Raw genomic sequence first — 25,536 nt, 5'->3', positions numbered from 1 at the left:
TTTGCATGACTAGGATAACATGTATGCGTCTTCCCAAGCTGGCATGGCTTTCTCTGTGCTTGTTCATAGCTGTGTCTCATAGTCGAAGATCAGGAGTGATTTACAATCTAGAATGTCTCTGTCTGCTAGCCGGAGAAGCACAACATTCTTCCATATGGCATGTTTGCTCTTGTGAAAATGACTTGAAGTATTTGAGACCTGGCAGGAGAAGAAATGGGAGGGGACCTCGTTCTTGCTAGGCGTGAGTCATCTCATAAACATTTAAACTGAACATTTTATTAAGCAGTTCATCGTTGGTATGGAATGATTCATCAAACCTAGATCGCTTTGATGTACATGTTAGATATCCACATGTCCTCTGCCAGGATCCTAGCATAATTCTCTCTCTGAGCAAACACTGGATAAATATCATTATGATAATTTTGCCTTTGATTTGAGGGCAGTTTGTTTCTTTTCTTCAAACTCGGTGTTGAATTTTTTTTTTTATCTTGTCATTTTTCAGAATTATGGAAGTATCTAAGTATTATTGGGGCGGGGGAGGGCTGTAAAGGAAAGCATGAAAGACAACCACATATATTCAGTACCTTGTCATTTTCGAACATTGATGGGCTCTCTCTGAGAGAGATCATTGCCAGGGCTCTTGGTAGGAATAAAATTTGAATCTGGGAGCAAATAATTGCTCAGTAAATATTTGTTATGGTATTGAAATTGCAAATATGCTGTATCTAATCGAATTAGCTTATCACGTTCGTTACTGGGTCATAAAGGCAGTTGATGACTGTTGTCACTGAAAAGACTAGAACTTGGCCAGCCCATTGTTGCCCAGAAGACTCGTTTTTCAAGGTGAGCTCAGCTGGATTTTCCAGGTGGGTCGTGCTCTAAACTCCACCTCATAGGGTGCCCTGTGCCTTTGTGATCCTGGGTCATCTCATTCGCAGCAGTTGGCCAACCTGCTGCTCCTACCACCCAGCTCCTCTTGTTAGGCCTCAGCCCCCCATAATCATTTGCTAGGGCTGCCAAACACGGTACGATAAACAAGGTGGCTTAAACAACAGAAATCTATTCTCTCACAGTTTCGGAGGCTGAAAATCCAAAATCAAAGCATTGGTAAACTTGGAGCCTCCTGAGGGCTGTGAGGGAAGGCGCTGTTCCAAGCTTCTCTCCTTGGCTGGTAGACAGCCGTCTTCTTATGTTTTCATATCATCTTCTGTCCCTGCATGTCTCTGTGTTCAAATATCCCTTTTTTTTAATTGGGATACTAGACCTATTGGAATAGGACCCGATCTAATGATCCCATTTTAACTTGATTATTTCTGTAAAGACCTTATCTCCGGAATGAGGTTGCGTCCTGTGGTCCTGGGTTTTAGGGCTTCAACATAGGAGTTTTGGCGGGGACACATTTCAACCCATCACACCACCTATAGTTAAGCCTCCATATGAATTGGCCTCAGAAATCTAGCTGTACTTATTGTGGAATCTCCTGTAAATCACCAAAAGAAATCTGTAAACAGCTGAATTTTAGTTCTCCTTTTTCCAGTCCAGCAGAGTGCCTTAATGTGGATGGCGGTGGTTCTGTAGTACACGGTGCTCTCCCTTCCGTTCATTTCATGAGTCACTGGATCGAAGTGTTGGGTAAAGGAAAACCAATACGACAGCAGCATCTTTAGCAAGGGGGCTTCAGCCACTGCCTTTCTGCCAGACTCCGTGACCTATAAAATGTCCCACCCATTCCTTCTGAGGATCTAAGACAGAACACATTGATGCATAGTGTGTTTTTCCTTGATGCCTGTTTTAATTACACCATCTTTGCATATCCTTTAGTTTCCATATAAGCCTGGTTTGGCTGCGTAGTTTTGACACTCACAACTCTCCAGTGCTTTGGACTGTTTATTCTGAGAGCTTGCAGCTGAATTTTCTGGCAAGTCGTTGTGATACTATCTAGTGATTCCTTCAGAGATGGAGGTGTTTTTTTTTTTTCTTTTTTAAAGATTTTATTTATTTGACAGAGAGAGAGAGATCACAAGTAGGCAGAGAGACAGGCAGAGAGAGAGGGGAAGCGGGCTCCCTGCTGAGCAGAGAGCCCGATGTGGGACTTGATCCCAGAACCCTGAGATCGTGACCTGAGCAGAAGGCAGAGGCTTAACCCACTGAGCCACCTAGGCACCCCGAGATGGAGGTTTTTGAGCTGAAGGATGTCTTCCTTTTCTCCTCTGGGCCTTTCCCAGTTTCTGAAGGATCAAGGCATCTGCCAGGCCTCTGTCTCCGCAGGCACTCAGCCCCTGTCATGTTTGTTTACCCCATCTGTATTTTTAGGTTTTCCCCGTTACCCATTCCCAAGCGTGTCTTGTTAGTGTGACTGTTGTGTATCTTCTTAGGCTTCTGGGCATTGAGTCATAACCCATACTTCATTTCTCCTGGCCGAAGAGACCAGGATGGATGGGAACTTGTCTCCCCTTTCTAGTAAATGAGGTAGATCTTGTGTCCCTGCAAGTCTGTTCTAAAACACCAGCAGTCTGTTGGTAAAACTCCATATCCTGCAGGAAACAGTTTGGGGCTGGTTGGATACTGCATGGCATTATTGGTATCCATACTTGTATAAGCCGGTAGTAGTGTGGAAGCCACCAAGGTCAGAGGTCCTTTCTTACTATGTGAAAGGCTCTAGTAATCTTCACTATTAAGATGAAATCAGAAATTACTTTTTTTAAGGACTAATTGATTTATTTTAGAGAGAGAGTGAGCAAGCACAGGGGTGGTGGAGTTGGGGCAGCAGAGGAGAAGGAGAGGGAATCTTCAGCAGCATCCCCACTGAGTGTGGAGCCCGACATAGGGACATGGGCTTGATCTCACAACCCTGAGATCATGACCTGAGTCGAAATCAAGAGTCAGATGCTTAACCAGCTGAGCCACTCAGGTGCCCTAAGGTGAAGTAGAAAATTACAAAAATTTTTCTAAATCCTAATACATGTATTTCCCTGAGACAAGAGGTCAGTTCTTTTTTTCTTTCTATAGCCAACGGTCCTTTTTTCCTTCCTATGCTCCCACCAGAGTGAATAACTTCTGAACTGGGAGTTTCTCACAGGTGAAGTTCCTTGGTCAACTTAGGGATTGCTGCTGTGTTTTTACAAGTCTCTTTGAGAAAGGCACCTCTTCAGGGAATTCTCATGTGGAATTGGAACAAACATACGTGCCTTTACTCCACCTGACCTCTTGGTGTTTAAAAAAAAAAAAAAAGATTTAATGAATGAGAGTCATTTTCTCTGCCATCCTCATTAGGGATGGGTTTCTTGGCTGAAACAGGTTTTTTTGCCTCTTGCTACCCAACCCCCATGCCATGGGCCACATGTTTAACTGAACAAGAAACAGTAAATACGTCAACCCTCTCAGCTAGCCTTTGAAACGTTGATTTCTGTTCTCGAAGTTTGTCTGTGACTGGTTTCTTTTTCTTCATGGAGCCTGGAGCGAATGTCATACCCAAGCAAAGGAAGGCCTAGGACCTCATCTTTCCAGAGGCAACCATGTACCTTGAGAAGCAGGCCTAGATTTGGATCATTCCAGTGCCAAGAACCAGAACCTCTTTGTGCCAAAGTTGGTTGCTTCCTGATTGCCATGCCTGGCCTCCCATTGGAAGAAATCCCAGAGACTCCCAAGAAGCCCCAGAGAGGAGCCCTAACTTCCCAGCGTCTGCCTGGTAACCTGATGGTTCTGGCATTTGACATCTTCAGAGAAGACAAGCCTAGGGGATCCCGCATGAATTCCAGTTTCCCAGTGGACTAAAATACTCTCTCCAGGGACCAAGGATGTTTTAAATATTTCACCTAGAGATTTGTAGTGTCAGGTAGTAGTCCTTTTGGCCCTTGGCATCAGTCCTCTGGGCTAGTTTTCCACTTTGGCTTATAGACTAACCTCACTCCACAGGTCTATGGCATTTCAAGCGGCCACCGAGGTTTCATTTCTCTTTCTATTCCCTCGTAAGATATTTTCATAGAGATTTATCTCTGGCATCTACTTCCTAACCTCCTTTAGCTTCTTGACTACACTCTGGGGCCCCCAGCAAGTCAAGAAAAACTCAGGAAACTCCTGGACGGTGACACTCCCGTACAAATGAGAGTCTGGGGTCATGTCAGTGGTTGATTCTGCATTAGCTATTAGCGAGCTTCTCTCTTTTTTCCGTCACAGTCCTCAGCCACTAATGTTCCAGTTGTCGCAGTTGGGCAAGCATTTAATGAAAGTTATTTTCTACCTTCCATTCTCCTTTTTCTTTTCTTTTCTTTTTTTCTTTTAAAGATTTTATTTGTTTATTTGACAGACAGAGATCACAAGTAGGTAGAGAGATAGGCGGGGGGGGGGGAAGCAGGCTCCCTGCCGAGCAGAGAGCCCGATGTGGGGCTCGATCCCCGGACTCTGGATCATGACCTGAGCTGAAGTCAGAGGCTTTAACTCACTGAGCCACCCAGGTGCCCCCATTCTTCTTTTTCTTCCCTATTTTCCTCTTTCCTCCCTCCTTTTCATTTTTCCTTCCCTTTTTACACTCTTATTTCCATGGTTTTTAAGCATAATGTGTAAGGTAGAAGATTTTTTCCTGGGGTAGGGGGTCTGTCATGAGAAAATATTTATGGAACCAGTGAAGGGTGCTAAGCTCTTTATAAAGATCAGGTCAGCAAAAGGGGCATACACAAGAGGTTCTCAGCGGATACCTGCCAGGGGCAGAAATCCTAGTTACATATGCACTATTTATTGGATCTTTAAAATACAGGAGGCCTATGCACAAGGCACATCACACACATCTTGGTAAATCATTTTTTAAACTGTGCAGACTCGAGGAGCTCTTGCTTTACACTGAAAAGATCCCAGACCTGTGCCCTCATGGTGGAAATTAAGGGAGGACATGGGACTTCTGTCACCTTTGGCAGCAGTAGGATTCTTTTATTTCATGAAACAAGACCACCAGGAATGGTGTTTGGTTTTTGTTTTTTTTTAATCCCCTCAGTTTAGTTGCATTGTACCCATATTCTACAGAATCTCACTTATACTCTGATAAAAGGCGATTTTTCTGTCTTTGTTTTCAGCCTTTTTTATTTTTTACTGAGGTATAACTGACCACAACGTTATATTAGTTTGAGGTATACAACATGATAGTTCAGTATTTGTATGTATTGTGAAATGATCATCTTTTAGCAACTTCCCAGTATGCAATACAGTATTATTAACTATAGTCATCATGCTGGCCATTGCATTTCCATGACTTACATATTTTGTAATGGGAAGTTTGTACCTTTTGACCCATTTCGAAAGCCCACCCCTCAACTCTTTGCCTCTGGCAACCACCAGTCTGTTCTCTCTATCTGCGAGCTTGGTTTTTGTTTTGTTTTGTTTTCAGTGGGATCCCACGTATAAGTGAGATCATATGATATTTATCTTTCTCTGTCTGACTTATTTCACTTCGCATGATACCCTCAAGATATACCATGCTTTCTTTAGCCATTGACCTGTTAACGGACACTTAGGTAGTTTCCCTGTCTTGGCCATTGCAAATAATGCTGCAGTGAATATGTGGGTGTGTGTGTATTTTTGAGTTAATAGTTTCAGTTTCTTTGGATAGATACACAGAAATGGGGTTGCGGGATCATATGCAGTTGTTTTTCATTTTTTTAGGACGCTCCCTACTGTTTTCCATAATGGCAGTGCTAATTTACATTCACAGCAAAGGCACATGAGGGTTCCTTTTTTCTCCACATTCTTGTCAGAATTGGTTATTTCTTGTCTTTTTGGCTCTAGCTATTCTGACAGGTGTAAGGTGGTATCTCTTTGTGGTTTTGATTTGCATTTCCTTGATGATCAGGGATGTGGAGCTGCTTTTCATGTACCTGTTGGCTATCTGTATGTCTTCTCTGGAAAAATTTTTGGCCATTTCTAAAATCAGATTTTTTTTTTCTTTTTGCTGTTCAGCTGTATGACTTTATGTATTTTGGATATTAACCTCTTATCAGATACATGATTTGCGAATATTTTCTCCTCTTCTCTAGGTTACCTTTCCTGTGTGGGAGCTTTTTGGTTTGATGTAGTCCCACTGGTTTAATTTTGCTTTTATTGCCTGGGGGATTTTTTAAAAAATTATGAGATGAGTAGACGGCAGCCAAACTGGAATGGGGAGAGGGTGAAGCAGTAGGTAGGGACCATTCATTTCAAGGATATAATCATGAAGGGTCAGAGCTAGGTCTGTAACTTACAAAGAGCAGAGGGAAGGATTTGGGAATTTTTTACGCGTTGGTTTTGGTTAGGATTTTTAGGTCCAGAAGATTTTCAACATTTTATTGGCTGAGCACAAGGGAATAGGTGAATGGAAGAGATTGAAGATAGAAAGGAAGGAGGCAGTAGTTGTTTAAAAGGCTGGGATAAGATCAATAAAGGTGGCAAGTTTTCTCTCTCTTTTTTTTTTTTAAGGTTTTATTTATGGATTTGAGAGAGAGACAGAGTGAGCACGAGCAGGAGAAGGGGGAGAGGGTGAAACAGACTCCCGTTGACCGTAGGTGGCAAGTTTTCTTATGACAGAAGGCAGGAACAGGCAAGTAAGGTAGAGGAGAGCTCCCCGGGATTCTCTGTACGTAGGGTATGAGGTAATCTACTGAGATGAAGTGTGGCAGCAATAGGAATAGATTAGGGGAGAATTTTGTAGGGATTCTTAGAGTTCGCCATTGTGAAGAATGTGATAGGGAGGGAACTAATGATGAAGACCGGGACGGCTGAGTAACACGAAGTGCCCGTAAAGACAAGTAGCGGACAGCAGAAGCTGAACCAGCCCAGCTTTCTCTAGCAGTGCTTGCTACAGCCAAATCCACACAGCAGGGAGTTTCATAAGGAAAAAGATATTTTGGATACTATATTACTTTCCAACAGAAGGCAGAACTTGAGGCATCCTGAGATTCAGATAACTTAAAGACATTCAGTATACATGGTATAAAGAACAAAAATGTAAAAACCAAGTATATTGTTTCTTTGCCTTGTTTTTAAACTCAAGCAAGCACCGTATTCCCCCAGTCATTTAGAATGTTCCAGTTTGGGCTTGCCACTTGAAAATAAGACAGATGCTAGAGAAAAAGGCTCTGTCTCTGGCAGGTGGGCTCACTTAACCAGGTCTGTGAGATGGACTTTATTGTTCATGTTTGTTCACGTGAATGACAACACCTCGGTGGCTGCAACAGTTCCTGGCACGTGGTGGGGATGTGATATTCTTTCAATAAACATCTGTCTGTATGAATGAATGTATGAGTTTATCCATCTGATTTTGCAGCAGTAGCTCTACCTGACATAGTAAAATATGAAAAATCCCGATTATATTGGTCATTTGGTAGCCCTGCCCTAGTCCTTTGACGTATGGCTCTTTCTCTCTTGATGGGTATGCGTTGCCAAAACTTTTAATAAAGTGAAAAGAAAATCTGCGTTGATGATCTAAGACACAGAAGTGCCAAGCGAGTCCACTAATGTACCCTTCTTTCCCAGTGCAGTTCCCTACAGCATGTGTGGTGGTGACTCATGAATAATTTTGTGTTGATGGGTATAAATGGTTGTTCACTTATTTATCAAATCTTTACTTGAGCACTGTGTCCTGAGCTAAGTTTGGTAGAAATGATTAAGATTGGTAGCTTAGTTCTTGAAAAGCACAGTCAAGTAGTGATAACATTCCATGGATTTAACTTAAGTGAGCCCGCCTGCCAAGTATAGCATCTAGTAAGATGATCCCGTGGTTCCATATGGTACCTGGTAGTAAAGGTCTTAAAAAAAAAAAAAAAAAGTGCTGCGGGAGTGTTTGATGCCATGATCGTGGGTTTTGCTTGGGTAATCCCCTGTGACCTACAGCTTTCATGTACAAGATCCGGGTGTTTCATTAGGCTTTAGTGTAAAGGACAGTGGGTGATGACTCTCTGTGGGTGATGATTTTGAGGTTCTTGCTTCCTTTCTTTGGTGGGTAGTGGAAGTACTTGTCGTGTTCAGGGTTGGGAGTGGGCAGGTTAGACACCTCTAAATGGGCACTCCATCCTTTATCAGAGTAGGCCACAGCACTTGAGCCCTTTCTTTTTCCCAAACACCATTATTAAATTGTGGTAGTTTTCTAAAGATTTTATGTATTTATTTGATAGAGAGAGATCACAAGTAGACAGAGAGGCAGGCAGAGAGAGCGAGGAGGAAGCAGGCTTCCTGCCAAGCAGAGAGTCCGATGCGGGGCTCGATCCCAGGACCCTGAGATCATGACCTGAGCCAAAGGCAGAGGCTTAACCCACTGAGCCACCCAGGCGCCCAAATTGTGGTAGTTTTCCCATCAAAACATACACAAGGTGATAAAAGTGTTGCTGTCTTGTTGGGGGTATATTACGTAGGTGTTTGCATTCGTCGGAACGCATCAAACTGTACAGTTAAGACTTGTCCATTTTTATTTATGTATTTAAAGATTTTATTTATTTATTTGACAGACAGAGATCACAAGTACACAGAGAGGCAGGCAGAGAGAGAGGAGGAAGCAGGCTCCCTGCTGAGCAGAGAGCCAGATGCGGGGCTCCATCCCAGGACCCTGGGATCATGACCTGAGCCAAAGGCAGAGGCTTTAACCCACTGAGCCACCCAGGCGCCCCCAAGACTTGTGCAGTTTATTCTGTGTAAATTCAATCCCCCTTCCCCCTCCCTCCCTCTCTCAAATACAGACTAAATGAAGCTCTCCCTCCTCTTGGCCTTTGTACATTTCTATACCTTGTTTGTTTCTATGTGGAAGCTCTTCCCTGTACTGTACATTCATGTGACTTTCCCCCTCACCTTTTACCAGGCTTTGACCAGTATCACTTTTATCATCGGGGTCTTCCCTGATTATTACATTAAAATTGTGACTCCCTGCCATTCGCTTTCTGCACAAAGAGCCATCACAGTGGATAATTATGAGCACGGGCTCTAGAATTGGGCTCTCTGGCTCCACATCCTTTTTCTAGCTCTATGACTTTGGGTGCCCTTTCTATGGCTCAGTTTTATCTCTTATAAAATGGCAGTAAGTATTGTGTCGATAGGGTTATTGAGAGGATTTGATAGATTAGTGCATGAAGAGCACTTAAAACAGTGCCTGGTACATAGTAAGTTAATGTTAACTTAATTCTCCTTCCTTGCTTTGTTTTTCCCATATGTCATCTACTATACATTTAAACTGTGTGTGGTTTCTCGCCGTCAGAGGAACAACTTTTCTTCTACTCGTTTTTCTTTTTCTTTACTACTATATCCTCATCACTTAATTATGCCTGATATATAATAGGTACTTAAATATTCAATTGGTGGGTGAATGAGCAAATGGGAGAGGGTTCTGTGGACTTCCAGGAGGCCATGGGATGGATTGGGCAGGGGTTGGCGCACTTTTTCTGCAAAGGGCCAGATGGGAGATACTTTAGGCTTTGTCAGTTACAACTACTCAGATCTGCTGCTGTACAAGAAAGCAGCACAGATGATACATAAACGAAGGAGTGTGACTCTAATGAGACTTTATTGACAAAAACAGGCAGGGGGCCAGAGTTGGCTTATGGGCTGCCATTTCCCAGCTCTTGGGTTGGGAAATAATTCTTCATTTTGCTTTCCTGATTCTCTTTACCCCTCCCCTAAGACATCTCCCACTGCAGCAATTAGTGCTGCAGTGGGTCTTACAGAACTGAAATAGAAGTAGTTTGCAAGGCACTGTATTACCCATTAATACTCAGTCTTCATTAACTGTACAAAATTTCCATAGGTCTTTTTAATATTTTCATAGTGAATAATGATGTTAAGAATGTATTTTGTACTTTCAACGGTGTCATTTCAGGTCTTTGGTTTTGAGTTTTTTTTCTCCAGCAGCCGAGGACATGTATCTGGACCGCTGATAATGGCCAGAAGCATATATGCTATTAGTGAATAAGTGGACATTCCACTTACTGAACAGCCAGTGCTGTGACTAACTCCTCATCGAAACAGAAACCAACAGAAATTATCCACTAGACAGTTTGGTTTTTAAAATTACGCTAGAGTCTTATTTCTCCACAAAACTGTTGCCTGGCCCATAATTTTTACCACTCTTCCCAATCAATTTGGTATGCTGGCAGGATCCTTCCATTTTTAAGTACAGTACAATGTTGGCCTTGTTGTATGAGTGACAAACTGTGACATGTTAGCATGAACCACATAGACTTTATTGCTATAATGAAAACACAGTGGATCGGAAATTATGTGTTTTGCTGCTGTGATGCATTGTAACTAGACATATAAGTTGAAATATGACTGCCATTGATAGAAATTTTATGTAAGCAAATGTTTCTTACTTTACTTCTTCTGACTATAATCATATGTCATTGTCAGCGCTAACAGTTTTCCACTTGCTGTTTTAACTATTTTCACCATGGGACATGTGTGCAGAGAGAACCTGAACCATACTCTCCAGGTGTTAGGGTTCTCCTGCCTCCTGTGTTGTCTCCTCTCTGTCTGTGATCCACGGCTGCGGTCTCCAGTCAAAGTGCCATGTTCACACTCCCAAGACACCTGCTCCTTGTATCCTCCAGAGTGGTGCTTTCTCCAGCCACCTCTGATAAAGGACCAGGTTTTTTTTCCTGCCTTGTTTCCAGTTCATCATGGATTGATTCTTTCTGTAAAATCCAATTTAAAAAAATTGGGCAGGCCAGCAAAATGATCATTAATTGGATATCATGATAAGACCAAGTTACTATCAAATTTTCTGAATTAATTTCTATACTTCACTCGTAGTAGACCAGTAATAGCCTGTTCACAGACCATATTTTATTTATGTAGTTTTTTTAAATTGTTTTTATTTTTAAAGTTTTTGTTTATTTGAGAGAGACAGAGGGAGAGAAAGAGTGGTGGGGAGGGTCACAGGGAGAGAGAGAAAGCTGTAGAGAGAGATGCGACTCCCCACTGAGCAGGAAGCCCGACCTGGGACCTGGGGCTCTATCCCAGGACCCAGAGACCACCACCTGAGCTGAAGGCAGATGCTCAGCTGACTGAGCCACCCAGGCACCCCCACAGACCACATTTTAAGCCACACTACTTTAGCGCAATGTTTCTCAAATGGATTGACCTAGTGTGGGAACACTTTCTTGGGGTGCCTGGGTGGCTCAGTCGGTTAAACGTCTGCCTTTGGCTCAGATCATGATCCCAGGGTCCTGAGATCCACTCCCAGGTCAGGCTCCTTGCTCAGCATGAGCCTGCTTCTCCCTTTGCCCCTCCCCAGCTTGTGCTCTCTCTCTCTCTCTCTCTCCTTCTCTCAGATAAATAAAAAGTCTTTTAAAAAATATACTTTCTCACATCAAGATGCAATACATATGCATGCCTTCCCCCACCCTGCCTCCCCACCACATTGAAACTTCAGGAATGTCAGCTACCTAAGGGTAGAGGTATTTTTCTTCTTTTTCCTTGTCTTTTTCACTGTTCTGTCTCCCATACCTGGCACGTGGTAGGCCTTCAGTCACTATTTATTGCATGCAGATGTGTGTGTATATGTAACTGAATTAAAAGTTTCGCAAAACAGTTCTTAACCTTCTTGTCCGTGAGACTCTCTGATATTTTTGTTTTGTTCAAATACACATTGCCTTGCAGTCTGCTAAATTTATTTCACTGCCTCCTGATCGTGGCGTCATGACCCCCAGCTGATCAAATACTCCTTTAGAGGGTGCATATAGAAGATGACTTGTTCTTTCCCTTCCTTTTCCCTTCCTTTTAGAGCTTTGAGTAGCTGGGACCCATCCCGCCCTCTATAGACCACAGTCTGGGTCTTACAGATTTCAGAACTGCTGACCTCTTACCAGCTCAAGCTAGGTTGGTAGACCTGGCAGGAAACTAGGAGACATAGGAGTCCCCAGGTTTCTAAGAGCTAAAAAGAAGAGATGGGTGGGGGTTAGGGTTAGTGTACATGGAAAAATCAGAAGTTAAAACCTGCTCAAGACCCCCTAATACTCCTCCATTCTATTGGGAACTAAGTTTGCAAACTCCTATAACATCATTGCAATGGATTTGGTTCACCTGCATTTTGAAGAGTGTGAAAATTTATTTTGTAAGATTGTAGGTGATAGCAACAATCTGTTTTGTCCCAAGTTATCTTAAAGGTCAGGGTGAAGAGACCGGTTTTTGACATAAGCAGCTGAGAAGAAGGTCACACTATTCTATATGAATATGTTTATATAGTCTATATATAAAGAATATATATAGGAATCTGGGAGCTAGAATCCTTCTGACAGAGGTGTGCCTGTTTGAGGAGCCCCTGAAACACAGCTGTGCCGCGAGCATGCTGTCTACCCCATGAGATACGGAGAATGCGGACGTCTCAAGTCTCCATTTTCACGGAGCTCACAGCTTAGTCAAGGAGACACAACCTACAAAATTAGGGCTCTCCTGGACTCAGGCCTAGGGCACTCTAAGGGAGGGGCAAGAAGGCTGGGCGGTAAGGATGCCTGAGCTGAGTCTTGAAAGTAAGTGTCCCGGGTGGGGGATGAGGTCACTGGGTGATGGGCATTAAGGAGGGCACTTGATGGAATGAGCTCTGGGTGTTATTTGCAACTGTTGAATCAACACGTTCTACCTCTGAAACTGATAATATACTATATGTTAATTAAATTTAGATAAAATTATTTTTTTAAAAAAGGAAGTGTCCCAGAGCATCTGAGGGTGGTCCAGACAGAGAAGGAGCAGCTCTCATGACCACACAGAGGAAAGAGAGCAGGTGCATACTCAGGGAAGGATCTGTCGTACGGCAAGACAGGCAGGGATCAGTCCCTTGGAGGTAGTAGTTAAGTTGGTAGAAGCTCATGGGAAGGGTCAAAGTTGGTGATGCTGGTCAGGGCTGACTGGCTGTTCGATAAATCCCTATTGAGACAACATGGGTTTGAGGCTCACATCTTAGTTCTTGAGTGACCTTGGACAAATTCGTAACTTTTTGCAGTCATAATAGCTAATAATAATAGATAAAGAGAAATGGGACATTCTTTCACTTTCTCACAAGATCTTCAGATTTACTGATACTTAATACAGTCCGTTTTTCAAATAGCAGCAGCATCCTTTTATACAAGAAGTAAAGGATCTTGGCTTATTGTATGCACATTTTTATCAATTCCCTTAAGGTTATCATTCCTAAATATTAATAGCATTGAGCTGAGAAACTCATTTCCTTTTATCCTGTCCTGTTTTCGCTGGCTGTTTCATTTATCTGAGTACTTGCCAACTTTGCCCCATCATCTTTTGTGGGGCCTCATTTTAGAGAGCAAGAGAAGTAACTTTCACTAAGGTGCAGTCGTTAATACTTCCTCTTTTATGCTCTGCCTTACAAATTCTCTGTCCGTGAGAGGCTGTTTCTGACTGTGTGTTTTTGTTTTTTCAGGTGGTTAAAATAAGTATTTTCTTATTGGCTTTGTAAATATTTGGTGAGCCCTCGTTGTGCTTGAGGTCATGATAGAAAAATAGAATATCTAAGACAACGTATCAGGTTCAAGGGTGTTTGAAAATCCTATTGTCTAAAGATACGGATGAAGGAATTTAAATATTTGATTATGGAAAATCTCAAATATATAAAAGTGTACAAAGAATAGTCTAATGTTACCACACATACTTATCACCCACCTTCAACAATGGTCAAATCGTGGCTAATCTTGTTTCATCTATATCGTTACTCTTATTCCCTTCCCCTTTATTGTCTTAAAGAAAATTACAGATGTATCATTTTATCAGGGAATATTTCGCTAACAATCTCTAAAAAAAAAGAACTCTTGAAAAATAACTATTATAACTTAAAAATTAAAGTAATTCCCTAATATCATCAAATAGTGTTCAAACTTTCAATTATATCATCAATATTGCACCTACTTTATAGTTTGACAGATTTAAAAATGTATATTGTGGGATGCCTGGGTGGCTCAGTGGGTTAGGCTGCTGCCTTCAGCTCAGGTCATGATCTCGGGGTCCTGGGATCGAGTCCCGCATCGGGCTCTCTGCACAGCAGGGAGCCTGCTTCCCTCTCTCCCTCTCTCTCTACCTGCCTCTCTGTCTACTGTGATCTCTCTCTGTCAAATAAATAAATAAACCTTTAAAAAAAAATGTATGTTGTAACATCAGGTATCACTCCTGCTGCTAATAGCCTGGTCTCTCCTGCTTTCACCCATTTTCCCATGCACCTTGACCTCCACTTCTTACCATATTGCCTTTTCAAGTGACTCTGAATTAATTTTCTAGGGATGTTAGAGCAGATTGGAGGTGAAAAGGATTGGAACGAATAGAGAGGAGAAAGTATGTGATGACAGATACATAGCAGAGAACCAGAAAGCAGGGAGCATTGCGTCAGAATCAGAAAATGTTGTGGACATAAGGACTTAGTACTTGAATTTTAAAGGGAAAGAATTTTCCGGTTGAAACCTGAATTGCTTATTCAGAGCTGTTATTTTGGGATCAAAAGAAGCAGTGACTGGGGAGAGGAGTTCTATCCTTGTTTACCTTGGTAACCAGTTCCACTGGGTAGATCTTGTTGTCCTAAAAGGAAAGATGGCCTCTTATGCTCTAGCACAGTGATTGAGTACACAGCACGATCATCTGGACAGCTTGTAAAAACCCAGATTGCGGGGCCCTGCCCTAGAGTTTCTCATTCAGTAAGTTTTGGGTGGAGCCCAAGGATTTGCCTGCTAACTAGCTTCCAGGTGATGCTGCTGCTGCTGATCCAGGAGCCACACCTTGAGAACCATTGACAGTTCCAACTGCTCTCCTTTGGTCTTTCCATTTTTAAAGTCACATTATCTTTGCTAAGACTTTATTGCTGCATGCATTGGGAATCATTGTTTAATTGATGACTGTCCCTAGTAAGTGTCTTGGGAGGGGAAAATTGATGAGAAGCCCGTGGGTAATTTATGTGAAAATACATTGTTTTCATAATGACCACATAATAATATGGCACTACCAGTCTACTGGAATGTTTGTAAACATTCTCTCAGATAGAGAGATTTCTTCTTTTAAGTGAGTTGTATCTGTCTCTGGGTAAGAAATTAGAAGTTCCCTTTCAAACCTAAACATTTTAGTTAAGGAAAGCTGAGAAAGCTAGGACAGATGTCGTTTTTGCCCAGGTTTAGAACAAACTTACTAGTTTTCTTAGTCTTTTTTTTTTTCTTTCTTTCTTCACAGAGACTGGGCAGCTAGCCTGCCCTAAAACATCACTCAGTCAGCAACCCAGGAAAAAAGTGTGGTTTTCTGCCAACCCTTTAGCTACCACGCCCATTGTTGGAACTTTCCTTAATATTTTATCCCGTTCAAATCTACTCTAAATGGGTCCTGACCAAGCTTGAAATATACCCAAAACATACTTCTGTTGGGTCTTTCATTTTGTCCTTTAATATATAATATATGAATGTTATCCCCAGGAGATTGCTTTTCTAAGACTTCTCTAAACTTAGTTTTACTGAGCCACTGGAATAGGAAACCGCCAGACTGAGGACTCCTGCAAACAGAGCTGATCTCTTTTTAAGTTACCCAACAACCCAAACCCCACTCCTTTGTTGCGGTAGTTGTATTTTCTGGTACTTTTCCCCTTCAGCGAGTCATTCAAAGAAGTAAATTATTAACCATTTAGAATTCAGAAATGAATTTGCTATCGTATGAGAATTATTGGCTGTTGAAGGTTTAATTTTCTAAATGATTTTGTGTACCCAGAAGACCGCGTTATAATCAGCAGGTTTCTGGGTAAGCAAAGAATTAGAACAAAGGGACTTGGATATTCTGAGTCTTTTATTTTGGACCTCAAGTCTGTAATTGGTAGTTATTCATTATCCTTGATTTGTAACATTGTTATAAGTCCACGCATTTCCTACTTATAGTAATTCATTTATGTAGTTTATCTTAAAACTACAATTTCAGTTTTAATTAATAATCTTCATCCCTAATTTTTTAAAAAGTTCAGATGAAACATGTACATAGTGAAATGCACACATCTGAAGTGTATAGTTTGATAAGTTTTCACAAATGTATAAACTTGTATAACCAACTACTCAATCAGCATATGGAACAGGAGGTCCCCCAGGATCATTTGCCACCTCCTGCAAGTAACCGTTTCCTATTTTCTATCACTGTAGATTGCCTGTTCTTGATTCAGACAAAAGGAATCATATAGTACATCGTTGTTTTAAGTCTGCCTTCTTTTGCTCAGCATAATGTTGCATGTGTCAGTAGTTCAGTCCTTTTTAATGTGGAATAACATTCCTCTCAGTGTATTTGGAGTAATATTGTATTGAGTATGCAAGGATTCCAGGGGAATCTTCCTCTCAGAAATGGTTTTGGGATATAGGAAAATCTTTTTAGAGCTTAGGATTTTCTGAAGCCTTTCCATTTTGCCTTTCTATTTTTAAAAATACTTCGATCCAGCCATGAAAGTTGACATAGTTTTATCAACACAGATGCTCGTTAAATTAAGCTGCCTCTGAAGTAACTCAAGCCAATGAGCAAGTCAGAATTTTAACAAACATGAAAATTCTATTTTAACTTTAGTACTTTACCACTTAAGTTTGCTGTTTTTACTCTTCTGTGTAGTCCTTTGAAGTCCATTTGGAATTTATTGAGACTTTGTTGTCTTTCGGATGTGGAATATCTTGAAGAATATAACATGTGGACTTGAAAAGAATGTATGTCCTGCATTTGGGTGTTTCCTTATATAAATCAAATTAGATCAGGATGATTGATGCTATTGTTCAGATCTTCTGTGTTATTGCTGAATTTTTTTTTCCTACCTTGTATCTGCCTTTGCTCTCCCGAAAGAGGGTTGAAAATGATTGGTGGGACAAAACAAAACCGAAAAAAGGACAGGACCATACACTTAAATCTAACCATATCAAAAATTACATCAAATATAAATGACTTATGTGATTCTCCTTTAATTGTGTTGGATTTTGCCTTATAGATTTGGAAGCTCTGTTATTTGTTGCAAAAACATTTGCAGTTGTTATGACTTCCTGATGAATTGATTATCGTTATAAACTCTCTCTCTTTCTGGTAATACTTTTCAATGAAAGCCATCTTTCTTATATTGATATAGCCATGCCTTGGACTTACTATGTATATGGTATTTCATTTTGCATCCTTTTATTTTCTATTTCTTTATATTTAAAGTATAGCTCTATTAACAGCATATTGTTAGTGGTTTTTTGTTGTTGTTGTTTGTTTGTTTGTTTGTTTTAGCCAGTCTGACAATCTCTGGCTTTTAATAGTGTTCATCCTGTTTATATTTAATATAAATATTTATATGAATTTAAATCTACCATCGTGCCATTTGATTTCTGTTTCTCCCATCTCTTCATTGTTCCATTATTGCCTTCTTTTGGATTGAGGATTTTATTAGTATTCCATTTCATTAACCTAATTGGCTTTTTACTCATATCTCTCTATTTTGTAATCTTAATGGATTGCATTGTATATTCTTAACTTATCACTGTCTACCATGAATTAGTATTAAACATCTTTGTGTATAATGTAGGAGGTTTACTCCTTTCTTCCTTTTGAGCCAATAAGATTTTGATATTCTTCATGATTCTAGCTACTCTCCATCCCATGGACTGGGAAGTGCCCTCAGGTAAAAGAGGTATAAAAATGAATCTCACTCATTATGGTTCCCTTTACTCAAGAACTGAATTCCCACCAGTTTCTACTAGCTTTTGCTCACTCTTCAGTTTCTTCAAAACCATTTTTATATTTTATCCAGTGCTTTGTATTGCTATTTGTGGGGTAGTTTGTCCAATTAATCTACTCCACCATTATCAGAAGTGGAATTCTCATTTTGTCATGTTTAATAAACTAAGCACTCTTCTGAACCCAGTACCTAACTCAAAAACTTGAACAGTAACCTTTATTTAACTATGTAACTCTTCCTCTCAGTCTATCCCCCCATATCCCTGACTTGAGGTAGCCATATCCTGAATTTCATGCTACTATTTCCTCTTTTTTGTTTGTATTTATAGTTTTGTTGAGACTTACATGTATTTCTAAAATATATTTAAATTTATATTGTTTTAACTTCTAAAAGTCTCACTGAATTTATTGGAGACTTATTTTTATTTGCTATTATACTGCATAGATTTATTCACACCACACAAATATTGCTTTAGTTAGCTTTTACAACTGTATGTAATTCCATTGTGTAAATACACCACTTTATTCATCTCTTCTGCTGGACATTTGGTTTGTATCCATGTTTTTGGCCTTGCAAAGAGTCCTACCATGAACATTTGTGTGTATTCATGATTATGTACCTTGGAGTAAATACTGTTAGCATGAAAATGAATATGTTGAAGTTTAGATGACAGTGTGAAACTGTTATTCCAAGTGGTTAAGCCATTTTACATTCCCACTGCCATTCTGTAAGAGATTCTGTGAATCCACATCCTCTATAATACTTGGTAATGTCAGTTTTTTTCCCCTCCAGTTGACTAAGTATAAAATGGTATCACACTGTTGTCTAAAATTTCTTGTATTTTTTTAAATATATTTTTTAAAGATTTTATTTATTTATTAGACAGACAGAGATCACAAGTAGGCAGAGAGGCAGGCAAAGAGAGAGGTGGAAGCAGGCTCCCTGCTGAGCAGAGAGCCCAATGCGGGGCTCGATCCTAGGACCCTGGGATCATGACCTGAGCTGAAGGCAGAGGCTTTAACCCACTGAGCCACCCAGGCGCCCCTAAAATTTCTTGTATTAATGACATTAAGTGTTTATTGGTTGGAGATAATTTCTATTATGTATCTGTTCATGTCCTCACCTCTCCCTTTTTCAAATCAGTTTGTAGGAATTCTATCCTTGGACTACTACTGAAGCAGACCACCTATACTATTTTTAATTTATTAGAGATCGTAGGCCTTTTAATCCATTCTCCCAGACTACCCCATTTAGTTTGCAAACCCTTCTAAACTCTTGACCCCCTTTTCCTGCTCCATTTTTCCCCTTTAGCACCTACCTCGCTTACAGTATTAAATACATTTTTATTGACTGTTTAACTATTACATGCAGGCTGTTACATGGTAAGTATAGAGATCGAGATAAGCATCCATAAACATTTATTGCAATTTATTTATTTATTTTTTCTTTTTAAAAAAGATTTTACTTGTTTATTTATTTGAGAGAGAATGAGAGAGGGCATGACAGGGGGGAGGATCAATGAGAGAAGCAGACTCCTTGCAGAGCAGGGAGCCGGATGCCGGACTCGATCCTGGGACTCCAGGATCATGACCTGAGCTAAGGGCAGTCGCTTAACCAACTGAGACACCCAGGCACCCCTACTTATTGCAATTTAATATTGTCATTTATTAAACAAATGATTGGAAATTTTAAAAACCACTGGTTCTTCACCACTCTGAAAACCACAGTCTAGGTTCTCATACCTCCGTGTCAGAGCGTTTGAAAGGCTCGTTGAATGGAACAGAGAAGAAATACATAACTATCTGTTGTCTGTGAAAAGTGTTCTTGCTGCACACAAATACAGTTGCTAACAACGATGAATATTTGTTTTTCTAATTCAATGAGGTGGTGAGAGTTTTTCTAATATGAGCATTACTTTGTTTTATTAGCCATCGTTATGGCTGAGCCTGGCTTGAATTTCTTTGTGTTATTTTTATGTTTATCTGGAGCTCTTGGAAGTGCTACTTTTAAAATGAAAGGGAATGCAAGCCACTTAATTACATGAAATTCAGGGACTGCATGGTCTTCCACTTAAACCTTTATGTTCTCAGTTGTCACTGAGTTTTGAGTTTTCATCCTAAACTGTGACTATTAAATTTGCTCCCCACCTCTCTGGACAGTGCAAGTAAATATTTGATAACTAGCTAAGTTCATAACCTTGCTTTGTTAACTCCTAATTGCTGGGTAACTGTAAACACCTGCCTTGAGTACTTTTGTGCTATAGTTTTTCCACATAAAATGGCAGTGATACTTTACACCTTCTGAAGTTGAGTAAAGTTCTGAGAAATCTGCAAAGAAATCTCTAAAAACTATGAAATCAAGCAATGCTTCATGATGATAGGGCATTTTATCAGAATGAATGCAGAGTAGAAAATTGATCCAAGAAGCTGTTTATCAGAACTGTAAATATGTTCATAAAAGTAAAGTGGTGAGATCTGGCTGCTTGGAAACAGCGGGCAAAGTTTTCTTTTAAACAGTGTATCCTTTATTTCCCAGACATTTGCTATACCACAGTATCTGCAAAGTAGCTAAGGCCCTATTTAGGCCTTTTGGGAGAATTCACATGGGTGCTTAGTCTGGTATTTGAAGCGCATTAATTAATATTGGAAATCACATAGTCTTGACTTTTTCTTGCTCATAATTAAATTTTTTGCAAGAATAATTCCAATATATTTTTAACAGGTGAAAGAATGAGTAGATTATGTCATAATTTCAGCATGCGCCTATTTTTCAGATAAGATGAGATAAACAAATTTAATATGTATCGTAGTGGAAGTCAGACAGACCTAGGTTAAAGCCTGGTCTTTACTATATGTTTATTTGCTGTGTTTCTGTACAAAAATCAACAAACATCATTGATATCACCTATCTAATGTAGACAAATGTATCCATTTTATTGGGTTGTTGTCATGATTAGGGTTTATGAATAATTTGTGTCTATGTATAAGGACCACTATAGACACTTGTACATGGTAGTTGTTGTTGTATTACAAAATACCAGTGGTTGTGTGTGTGTTTGGTGTGTTTGCTAGTAAACCCTTTTGACAAGTCCTGTGGTAAATCCATCTACAGAAAACAAAACAAAACAGAAACAGAAACAAAGGCAAAACTGAAAGAGCAGAAATTGGATGGGGCTGGTGCAGGAAGAAAGAAATCTCCTCTACTGAGCATTCCTCATGGCCCTCAGGAAGTTTCCACAGCCATCCCTGGTGCCCTCCACAGAGGCCTCGAGCTCTGTAGAGGGCATCATGGAAACCGTTCTACTGGACTTTCAACACCTTGAGTGCAAGAACTGAAACTCATTTTATTAACTGGTGGAGCGTGTGGTCTTGCAGTGCGGTAGATGGTTGGCCACAGTGTGTTAAGTGACTGAGGTGATTCGGCTCTGCCAGTTCAGAAATTTTCTCTCCCTAGCTGACATCTAAGTGGGGTTGTAATTTGGCGTTGAGCTGTCACACCTGCTGGGAAGCATGTGTCATTTAAAGGATATAATGGTAACATCATTGTTTTTTCAGATCTAGGTTGGAATTTGCCCTTGACAAATAACAAAATGATGAGTGACGCAAGTGACATGTTGGCCGCGGCGTTGGAGCAGATGGATGGGATTATAGCAGGTAATCTGCGTCCTCTGAAAGATGGAATCATGACATTTACTCTGCGCTTTTGGCTTTTTCATTCCAACTCTTTTATTACCTTTTCCACTTTATTTTCATTTATTGGTTGCCTTTAGATTCCCCATGGTTTCACCTTGGCCCCTCTTCTCCATTTTATACCAGTATTATTCTCAAACTTTGTTTGAAAATGTCTAATTCCATTTCCATCCTGTGGTTCTGACTCAAGGAGAAAGAAAGTACATCTCGGGCAACCCTCTCGGGTTCCCTTCCTCCTTGGGAGCTTTGTACTATCTGTACTTTATTGTACTCCCAATAAACCTTGCTTTGCTGCCCACCAAAAAAAAAAAAAAAAAGAAAGTACATCTCATGGGATTTCATTGCAGGTAGAGTAGCTGCAGGTCACACTTTGAGAGATACTGCTCTACCTAGGATCCATGGATATTCTGATCTGTTCCCTTGAATTTGACATTTATTTTGCCACCAGTAACTCTCACTTCTATTTACTTTCTCAATTCTCTGCTAACCTTTGGATCTCTAATTGCCAATCAGATACCTCCTTTGAAATAGCCTATATGCATATCCATGATTTTGTTTGCAGCCTAGAGTCAAACACTCCCACTCTCATGGGAGAAAATGTTAACACACACACACAGTCGTGTACATACACAAATGTATACATGTAATTCACTGAAATTCTCTGAAGATTAAATTCTGGTAAATTAACCGGGAGCCGGTCCTATTACCCTTAACATTATGCTATGCAGTTTCCACCAAATTATGCAACTTTGCAGGGAATTTCTCAAAACCTTATGTTTCCTAAATTTATATTTTTGGGAGTACTTGGCTCTATCCACACTGATCTGCTACCTTCTTAGCCCTTATTTCCATGAGGTCAGCACATCTTTCACCAAAGCCCATTCATTATATTCTTACCGTAATACACAGTTGACGTCCCTGTTAGGTATTTGGCGATTGATATTTACCATCAATTATATGGATTTTATTTTTGCACCGAATCACTATGACTTGGAGAGATTCGCATGACTGCTTTATTTTCTTTTCCTTTTTGCTTGATTTGATTATTCCTCACTGTGACTGGACTTGCTTGCCACCCTCAGCTTTAGGATATTATGTAATATAAACCCTGTTGCGCTCTCTGTGATTTTTTTTTTAACCTAGGTTCTAAGGCCCTGGAATATTCCAATGGGATTTTTGATTGCCAGTCTCCCACTTCCCCATTCATGGGAAGCCTGCGAGCTCTGCACCTTGTGGAAGACCTGCGTGGCTTGTTGGAGATGATGGACACAGATGAGAAGGAAGGTTTGAGATGCCAGATCCCAGATTCAACAGCAGAAACACTCGTCGAATGGCTTCAGAGTCAAATGGTAGATAATGGCACGTTACAGATCCTGCGCTCTGAATCTCTTGTGGCTTATTCCAAAATATAGAACATAGAGTAGCTGATTAGAGCAATAACAACAAAAAAGTACAGGGCAGCAGGTTCACTGTGATTTTTATCCCTTAATGCATCCCAGTTCCCTTTAAGGATAATGTTAGTGTACATTTCATGGGCTCCAGCCCATCACCTGATTTTGCCTCTAAAGGTGGACTAGCTTTCTTGGATGAGCTGCTATGGCCTAGAACAAATAGTCCTGTAAAGGGAAGAACCTTGCACGTAATAGATGCTTTCTCAGTACTATTGGAAAATTTACTGTAAAAGGACCAAGAGCAATTCAGATAGGAAGCGGAGTGTATAGAACCTCCAAAGGCAGCAAGGCGGAGGTCTGCAGTATCTGATAGGAAGTGCCATCTAGTGATCTGTGGGGGTCATGTCAGTTCTAGGGTGTGAGGGAAGCTGTAGAATTGGGCTTCGAATGGCGTTCTTCTTCCTGGAACAGTGAGGCCCCTTTCTAGGCATCCGTCTCAAAAGTGGATGGAGTGGCGGATCTGCCCTTTCCCTGAACACACTGGTAAATACCATGGTTTTAATACATTTGGAACAAATAAAATCTAAAGAATGCCACTAAAAATATTGAGAGAAGAAGATAGAAAAAGTGTTCTTTCTGTAATACAAGTAATGCCACTGAACTATATGCTTAAGAATGGTAAAAGTTACAAATTTTCTGTGTGTATTTTACCACCACCAAAAATGAGAACGTTAATACTGTGATAAAATTGATGGTTGGATTGTATCTTGGCATTTCCCAATGCAGGTGCTGGAGACAGCAGACCTGAATTTTGATTTTGGGGCTGATTCTTAGAAGCTTGCCTGATTTGGGGGAAGTTTTTTAAGCTGTTTGTCTCATTTCCTCGTTTGTGAAATGGGGACAACAGCTTCTGCCGCACAGGATTTTGAGTCCCGGGAGCTAATTTATGAGTGCTTCTCAGTGAGCCGGGTAGATGAGTCAAAAATATAATACTGAAGAGATTGTAGAGAGTGGAGGGAAAACCACGGGATCTGTTTGCAAAGAGGGAAAGAAAGTGTTGGCTCCAATTCCGTGTTACTCCTACATGATTCACTTTTTTACAAGAGTACAGACGTTTTTCAGACTATGGAGAAGCTTTTACAATATTTTAGAAACTCATTACCAGTTACATAATTAAGATTTCATTTATGTTTAACAATAGCCACCTTGGGAGTCCATGTCCTTAAGACTGATTCCCATCTTCTCATTAATGCCACTGGGCACTTGCAGTTCTAATTACCTTGTCTGGGCCAGGAGACCCCCCGGTTTCCTGTCGGGTGTCGCGTCTTCCTTCCCTACTGATTTCTGCTGCCTGTGTCATTCTTTGATATGATCAGAATCTGGTTGAGAAGAAAGAAAATAGTCACATTAGTCATTGGTTACTCATGAGGGGATATTAAATCACTAAGAATGAATTTGTTTGAATAAAGTAGCTATAGCTGTAGCCTTCTAAACACTGACAAGTTTAAGACTCCGAAGTTCCACTCCTGTGGTTAAAACAAACAAACTCAAATCTATTGAGTATGCCGTATTGGTCAAGTACTGAGATAGAAGTATTATCCTGTTAATACAGATATTAATGATGGAGAATGACATGCTTTATCAAGCTCTAAGTTCAAGAGGGCAAACAGAAAAATATGTCAAATTGTTTGAGCCAAGCAAGCAGTTTCTGTTTGCTTTAGGTCTAACTCCATGAGTTGCCTTGAACATTCATACTATGCTTTTCCCAATAGATGATGTTGAGGATCATGACCTTGTTCAGGGCATAAAATCCTATAAGTGTCCAGTTACTTGGCAGCTTTAATATGAGGCATTCGCAAAATCAGCAGAAATGACAAAAGTGCCATTTTCAACAAAGTGAGTGGAAATGCGATGACAGAAATCCAAATCGGCATCGTGGCCGATGAGATAAAGTAAAGTGTGCCTCACTGGCTTCTGCCCTGATAAGTCACAGTACATTTCCGTCTTATTCCTACATTTAAAAAATAGGCTCTATTAATTGCAAGTGTATCTTTTTAAAAAGCTTTTAGAACAAGTTTCATAAAAATAAAAATGCTCATAACTTCAGAGGTGGGGCACATTCTCTCCAGTCCCTGACTCTCCGCCACATGACCCATTCCAGGCCCGCCGTCCCCAGAACCCCCTGCTGCTCTCTGCCCAGCTTCCCTTTTCATGTGTGTCTCCAGGGAATGTTTGTTCCAGCTTTGACAAACAAGGCACATCTTAAGATTGTCTTCTGTACAGGGTCACAGATCATCTGAGTTCGGCAGTGTCTCACTGAGACATCCTAGCTCACGTGAAAGCTGCCTTCCCCCTTCTGGTACCAGGCTTCTGGTAAACTCCCATGAAAAGCGTCCACAGATGCAGGGCAACAAATGGAGCGAGTCAGCAGAATTCTTGGGAGAAGCCAGCGCAGTGTGATAAGTGAGAGATGAGCTTTATCATGAAATCCCCAGCAACTAATGTTTGTGAGGACTGAATGGAAAGAGATGTGTCTGTTCTTTCATGAAAGTGAGTCAAGAAGGGCTAAGGGGCAGGAAAAATAAGGACAGCGTTTCTTTCTTGATCTCGTGTTCCCCTTCTCTTGCTATATCTGCATCCTGTCACATCGCTGGCTTTCAGGAAATATTGCATAAGTGAACGAATAATGGGTGGGCATATGAATATCGGAAGCTACTCAAATAGGAGCTGGATCTTAGCTTCTAGGGCTCTTCTAGTTCATCCTTCTGGATCTCAGAGGGCTTTGGAGTATCCCTGCAACCAG

At 40.6% G+C, this 25,536-nt stretch overlaps 1 protein-coding gene across 7 annotated transcripts in view; it reads left to right on the top strand.

The window, feature by feature from the left end:
- The window catches only part of PPFIBP1 (PPFIA binding protein 1), a 176,424-nt gene that overhangs the window by 98,458 nt on the left and 52,430 nt on the right, over positions 1-25,536 (top strand). For all 7 annotated transcript variants that reach the window (XM_080812005.1, XM_080812011.1, XM_080812009.1 and 4 more), the window contains exons 3-4: positions 21,208-21,306; positions 22,486-22,691. In XM_080812005.1, coding sequence (XP_080668131.1) covers positions 21,243-21,306; positions 22,486-22,691 — 270 coding nt within the window. In that variant the 5' untranslated portion in view covers positions 21,208-21,242. The remainder of the gene's footprint in view (positions 1-21,207; positions 21,307-22,485; positions 22,692-25,536) is intronic.

This window comes from Martes martes (genome assembly GCF_963455335.1).
Source record: "Martes martes genome assembly, chromosome: 8".
NCBI classification, from domain to species: domain Eukaryota; kingdom Metazoa; phylum Chordata; class Mammalia; order Carnivora; family Mustelidae; genus Martes; species Martes martes.
This window is presented reverse-complemented; position numbering and strand designations above follow the sequence as displayed.